At 24.4% G+C, this 7238-nt stretch overlaps 1 protein-coding gene across 1 annotated transcript; it reads right to left on the bottom strand.

Moving 5' to 3' along the window:
* Positions 1-118: 118 nt before the first annotated feature.
* FVEG_10477 (hypothetical protein) lies at positions 119-1356 on the bottom strand. The gene is made up of 3 exons (XM_018899637.1): positions 1232-1356; positions 862-1175; positions 119-804 (listed from the first exon to the last, which is right to left on the bottom strand). The coding sequence occupies exons 1-3, from the start codon at positions 1255-1257 to the stop codon at positions 413-415; spliced, it is 732 nt and encodes a 243-aa protein (XP_018757737.1). The 5' UTR covers positions 1258-1356; the 3' UTR covers positions 119-412.
* Between the last annotated feature and the right edge of the window lie 5882 nt (positions 1357-7238).

Below are 7238 nucleotides of genomic sequence, written 5' to 3'. Positions count from 1 at the left end.
GGGGTATTATACAATATCAGTATTTCAGGCCACTTCTTCTCACCTATTGAATTGGTTGAAACCAGAAAACTGCGAAGAAACGCGCGGAACCAGATCGCCAGGAGAAGGCAAAGCCTCAGAGGCGGAAAGCATTTCGTGCCGGGGCCGGAGACAAAGTTCCAGAAAGCCCTGATTTCACACCCTGCCAGATGTCCCTGGGGCGCCCGGAGACCGACGAAGACGTCATTTTTTGAGAGGGGCGGTAAGCTGCCTCGGAAGCGTGCGACAAACAGGCTGTCATAGTACAATATTTGGAGTGCAGGAGATCGCTTGATGTGTGTTGTGTTTATTATTAAATAAGTATCCCAGCAGGCAACGTTGTGGCCGTACCAATTAGCAATTATGGCCTTCCTATCAATACTAGCATTTATATTCACTGTCGTTGGTAGGTGACCTTGATGGGTTTGTCTCCCAGGTGTAAACCAGCCGTGTTTTCTTTGGCAGTAATAGCGCCTTGTTCTGCCTCGTATTCGACAAATGCGATACCACGGCGACCAGGTACCAGCCTAACCTCGCGAAATCCGTCAAACCGGCCGAACACGCTGGTCAAAGCCTCAATGTCATAGTCTTCGGGGAAGTTCTGGACAAAAAGAATCTTGTTGGGTGGGAGGAACTCGTCAAGCACGCTGCCGGATGCTGTGGCGCTGGTTGACTTGAGGCCTGATGATTTCGCGGCCTTTGCAGGTCGATTGTCGTTGACTGAGCCAGAGCCTCGCTTGTTGATTTGTCTCTGCTCTTCCGCAGACTCAAGAGCCTTGCGTTTATCTATATGTCCAGCCGACGTTAGCGATGAAAGAAGATGAGAGATAGAAATGAGTATACCCTTCTCAGCCTGTCGATGGCGCTTATGCTGTTCGAGCTCTTCCTGATTGCCCTTTAATTCAACGGTCTTGTCGCTCTGCGTTCGCGCGAAAGCAAGTTTCATAGGTTTGCCGAAAAGCTCGAACCCATCGATTTCGTTGATAGCATCTTGGGCGCTTTCAGGGCTATCATAGACGACAAATGCCTGTCCTTTGGCACGCAGATTCTTCTTCGCCACAATATCGACAACATTGCCGAACGCTGCGAATACTGTTCTCAAGGCATCCACCAACGCATCAAGCTTGACGCGCTCTTCGAGGTTTTGGACGTATACACTACTGGGTGTTAGCAGATATGGTTCACGTGGTGTCGGGTGTGCAATGACACGCACGTAGAGATAGGCATCTTGGAAGCCATAATGTAGGTATACTGATGAAGAAGGGCGAGATTGATGCCAACGGTGTTGAGGCTCTGTTGGTTTATGGGGGGTAAAGGTGTAAAGGCTATGTACCTGGTTAGGGGGGTCCTATTAAACGGTAGTACTATATGACTAAGAAGGATTATATAGTATAATAAGTAATTTAACTTAAATAAGCTTTAATTATTAATAATACTAATTATATACTTAAAAAATAAAATAAAATAAAAACTAATAAGATATTAAAAGTTAAGAAATAAATTAATTAAAGATATTTATAGTAAATTTAATTTAATAATTAAAAGTAAAAAATAATAATAATAAAAGACTATATATAATAGCTACTTAAAGATAAAGCTAGCTAAGTTAATATATAATTCTATAACTCCTTTAAGTATATTATTAAAACTTTTTATATTAAAATCTTACTTTTTTTAAGCTTTAGTTTAATATAATATTATTATATTTATTTAATTTTATTAATAATAATTATTTTATAGCTTTAACTTAATAATAATTAATAAATAAAACCTAGATATTTTAATAATAGCTATAAAAATATTAATTATAAAGTCTTTAGCTAGATTAAAATCTTAATAAATTTAATTAATAAAATTAATTTTAAATTATAATATTTTAAATAATTTTAATTAAAATAAATATAATATTTAATTAATTAAAAAGCTATAAAAAGCTTAATCAATAAAATCTATAACTTTTTCTATAATTTTAACCTTTTTTTAATTTATTTATAATTTAATAAAATTCTTATTAAAAAAGTTAAAATATCTTTATAGTAATATATAAGGTATAGCTAATAAGGTCTTATAATAAAAATAATATAATATAATACTTATTTTTTAATATATTATATATTTAGTATTATATATAATATTATAAAAATATAATAACTTTAAAAGCAAGTCTTAAGATTATATAATACTACTGCCTTTAACCTTATAATTTAATTAAATAAGTAGCCTTAATTTATAGATATAAAAAGATATTTCCTCTAGCCTTAATAAGCTAAGTATTTTCTTTATTATTACCTAGTTAAGGTAATTAATACTAAGGCTTTAACCCTAAAGGCCTAATTCTAAATAAGCTAAAGATTATAAAAACTAATATAAAATATAATACTATATAATTAATATTAATAATAGCTATAACTATTTAATAAAAGCAGTTAATACCTATATATCTTATAATATTTTTTTTTTAGCTTTTTAAATAAAAAGTATAAATAAGTTTATATTATAATTACTTTTTAACCCTTTAATAAAACTCTATAGCCTTAAGCTTAATACTATATTAATTCTTTAATCCTTTTTAAAGTATTATAAAATTATAAAAAAATACTTATTATATATTAATAAACTATTAATAATATAGTAAGTTAATCTTATAATCTTTAGCTACTAAGTATAGCTAGTTAGTATTAATAGAGATAGAGCTAAAAATACAGCCTTTAATAATTATATTATAAATTAAATATAAGTATTAAAAGACTTAGTAAATTACCTAAAATAGGATTAATATCTATTAAGGTAATAATAGGCTTTTATTAATAGTATTATTTTTTTTTTTTAGTTACTATTAGCCTTATTTAGGGCTATTAAGCTTTTAACTTTATAGACAGAGGCTTAAATAGTAAGGCCCCTATAGTAGGCTAGAATTACAGGAATTAATATTAGTTAAGGTTTATCTGCTTTAAGTAGTATAATTACTGCCTTAACTAAGCAGTATAAGTACCGCCCCTTAGCAGCTATATTAACCTTCTTCCTCTACCCTAGTTAAAAGATCTTTAATTAACCTTTATAATATACTAGGCCTAGTACACCTATTATAAAGTATATTCCCTAACCTGACTATTAATTACAGTTACTAATATCTATTATGGCTACTATCGCAATACCTGCTATTTATAACAGCCTGCAGGGTAATTTGGCCTATTATATAACTAATTATAACCTTATTAATATAATTAAATTAATCTTAGGTTAGGCTAATAGTTATAAATACTAAAAGCTATATATAATAGTTATAGCTATTATAAAGAACTTCTTATTAAGGAACTAATCTAGCCTAATTAAAATAGCTATTTTTAACTATACCTTAATTTAGTTAATCCTTTATATAGATCTAGGTCTCCTAGGTTATATAATAAGGCTAGACTAGCTAAAGGAAGAGCTATTATAGCTAAAGGACCTAGAAAAAGCTATAAAGTAAGGCAAGACCTTTATAGCTAACTAGGCTACTTTCCTTACTACTTTTAGAGGCTTAAACTTAGTAGGGCATAAAGAGTGGCTTATAAATGTGATTATTAAGGCTAATTATATAGTCTATATCCTCCTGATTATATAGAATTAATAGGCTAGTTATAGTCTAAGACTATAAAAGTAAAGAGACAGTATATCTGCAAATAGAGTTAAGTAAAGGCAGGGTAATAGCAGGGTTTAAAGGAATAAGGTTAACTTTTAGGTAGGTTAGTTAGCAGAAGTCAAATTAACCTAAAGTTAATAATAACTCTATTAATTAAATATATATACCTAGGCATATAACTAACTGCCCTTATATCTAAACTATAGATAAAGTGAAATTAATAATAAAATAGTAGTTAAACTAGGGATTAATAGTATTATATTAAGTAATAGTAATAGTTAATATTAGCTATAATTTATAAAGTTAAGATATATAATTATAGTAATTAAATTATAGATATAAATATTATATTATAAGAATTAAAGGCTATTATAATATAAAAAAAAGTAAATAAAAAATAAAAAAGTAAATTAAAAAATAAAAGTTTTAGTATTAAAGGAAAAACTATAAATATTAATAAGTTAAAGCTAGCTTAATAAGTTAATAATAAATTAAATTAAGTTATTTTTTTTAATTACTATTAGCCTTATTTAGAGCTATTAAGCTTTTAACTTTTTATATAATAGCTTAAATAGTAAGGCCCCTATAGTAAGCTAGAATTATAAAGCTTAAAATCAGTTAAGGTTTATCTGCCTTAAGTAGTATAATTACTACCTTAACTAAGTAGCATAAGTACTGCCTCTTAGCAGCTATATCGACCTTCTTCCTTTACCCGAGTTAAAAGACAGGCCTAGTATACTTATTATAAAGTATATTCCTTAACTTAACTTTCCCTATACTTATTAATTATAGTTACTAATATCTATTAAAGCTATTAATATAATACTTATTATATAAAATAGCCTATAGCTATATAATTAGGCCTATTATATAACTTACTATAACTTTAATATAGCTATTAGGCTTACTATAAAGGTAGCTAATAAGAAAGAATATAAAGAGTTATATATAATAGTAGCTATTATTAAAAAGAACTTCTTATTAAAGTACTAATTTAACCTTATTAAAATAGCTATCTTTAATTATAGCCTAATTAAGTTAATTTATTATATAGAGTTTTTTAACTTAATTAATATAACCTAGGTTAATAATAAGCTATTAGCTTTTAAAAACTTAAAAAGATACCTAAAGGAGAGTCTTTCCTTTTAGTTAGATTAGGTAGCTTTCTTTATTACTTTTATAGGTAACTTAAATATATATAAAAAGTAGCTTCTTAATATAACTAAAAGGGTTATTATAGTAAAGAGGGAGCTTCTTCTGAATTAGTAATAGGCTAGTTATAGTCTAAGACTATAATAGTAAAAGGGCAGTATGTCTATATATAGAGTTAGATAAAGGCAGGGTAATGGCAGGGTTTAAAGGTTTAAAGGAATAAGGTTGACTTTACTTTATATAAGTTAGTTAGCGAAAGTCAAATTAACCTCTATCAATTGAATGCATGTGCCTAGGCACATGACCAACCGCCCTTGCATCTGAACTGCAGATAAAGTAAAATTAATAATAAAACAGTAGTTAAACTAGGGTAAATTAAGTTATAAGGTAATATAAAGCAGTATAAGGAATATAAATTAAAGGTAAATACAGCTAATTAATACTTAAGATAAAATTATTATAATAATTATTATAAAAATATTAAAAAATTAACTAAACTTAAGTTATTTATAAGTTTTTTAGTTTAATTACTTTATTAAATTAATATTATTAACTTTAATTATAATTAAAATATTAAATTTAAATAGCTTATAACTCTAAAATATTAATTAATTAAATATATAATTTTTACTTTTATTTAACTATAATTACTTAAGTATTTATTAGTTATATTTTTTTAATTTATATTCCTTATAGTTCTTTATATTACTTTATAACTTAATTTAATCTATTACTAACTTATTAAGCTAGCTTTAGCCTGCTAATATTTATAGTTTTTCCCTTAATACTAGAACTTTTATTTTTTAATTTACTTTTTACTTTTCTTTTTCTTTTTATTTCCTTTTTTTTATATTTTAATAGCTTTTAGTTTCTATAATATAATATTTATATTTATAATTTAATTACTATAATTATATATTTTAACTTTATAAACTATAGCTAATATTAACTATTACTATTACTTAATATAATACTATTACCAAAAGCTTATTATTACTTTAATAAGTATTAACCCTATTTTAGGTAATTTATTAAATCTTTTAATACTTATACTTAATTTATAATATAATTACTAAAAGCTTTATTTTTAGCTTTATTTTTATTAATATTAAGTAATTATATTTAATAGCTAAAGATTATAATATTAACTTACTATATTATTAATAGTTTATTAGTATATAGTAAGTATTTTCTTATAATTTTATAATACTTTAAGAAAAATAAAAAAGATTAATATAATATTAAGCTTAAGGCTATAGATTTTAGTTAAAGGGCTAGATATATAGGTATTAATTACTTTAATTAAATAGTTATAGCTATTATTACTATTAATTATATAATATTATATTTTATATTAGATTTTATAATCTTTAGCTTATTTAGAATTAAGCCTTTAAAGTTAAAGCTTTAGTATTAATTACTTTAATTAATTAATAATAAAAAAGGTATTTAGTTTATTAAGGCTTAAGAAAATATCTTTTATATTTATAAATTAAAGTTATTTATTTAGGTAAATTATAAAGTTAAAGGCAGTAGTGCTTTATAACTTTAAGATTTACTTTTAAAGTTATTATATTTTTTTAGTATTATATATAATACCTTATATATAATATATTAAATAATAATTATATTATATTATTTTTATTATTAGATTTTATTAGTAATACCTTATGTATTATTATAAAGACATTTTAACTTTTTTAATTATAATCAAAAAATATTAATAATAATAATAAACTTTTTTTTAATTATAATTAAACAACTAATAATAATAATAAACTTTTTTTTTAATTATAATTAAAAAACTAATAATAATAATAAACTTTTTTTTTAATTATTATAAGCCTTATTTAAGGCTATTAAGCTTTTAATTTTATAAATAAAGGCTTAAATAGTAAGACCCTTATAGTAAGCTAGAATTATAAAAGTTAATATTAATTAAAATTTATCTACTTTAAGTAATATAATTACTGCTTTAATTAAATAATATAAGTAATACTTAGAAATCCCTTAATAGCTATATTAACCTTTTTCCTTTACCCTAGCTAAAAAAGTACTAAGCTTAATATACTTATTATAAAATATATTTCTAGATTTAATTCTTAATTATAATTACTAATATTAATTATAGCTATTAATATAATATTATAAAATAGCTTATAGCTATATACTTAAGCTTATTATATAACTTATTATAACTTTAATATAGCTATTAAGCTTATTATAAAATTAATTAATAAAGAAAAATATAAAAAGTTATATATAATAGTAGCTATTATTAAAAAGAACTTTATATTAAAGTACTAGTTTAACTTTATTTAAATAGCTCTCTTTAATTATAGCTTAATTAAATTAATCTATTATATAAGCTTTCTTAACTTAATTAATATAACCCTAAGTTTATAATAAGCTATTAGCTCTTAAAGACTTAAAAGATACTTAAAGA

This window comes from Fusarium verticillioides, chromosome 9, assembly GCF_000149555.1.
Source record: "Fusarium verticillioides 7600 chromosome 9, whole genome shotgun sequence".
Classification (NCBI taxonomy): domain Eukaryota; kingdom Fungi; phylum Ascomycota; class Sordariomycetes; order Hypocreales; family Nectriaceae; genus Fusarium; species Fusarium verticillioides.
This window is presented reverse-complemented; position numbering and strand designations above follow the sequence as displayed.

Bases quoted from the DNA above. Each gene is read 5' to 3' on its own strand.
- FVEG_10477 (XM_018899637.1), bottom strand. From the start codon at position 1,257: ATGGCTTCCAAGATGCCTATCTCTAC. The intron at 1,176-1,231 runs GTGCGTGTCATT...AACACCCAGTAG, and splicing joins TCCAAGATGCCTATCTCTAC to TGTATACGTCCAAAACCTCG. The intron at 805-861 runs GTATACTCATTT...CTGGACATATAG, and splicing joins CCATCGACAGGCTGAGAAGG to ATAAACGCAAGGCTCTTGAG.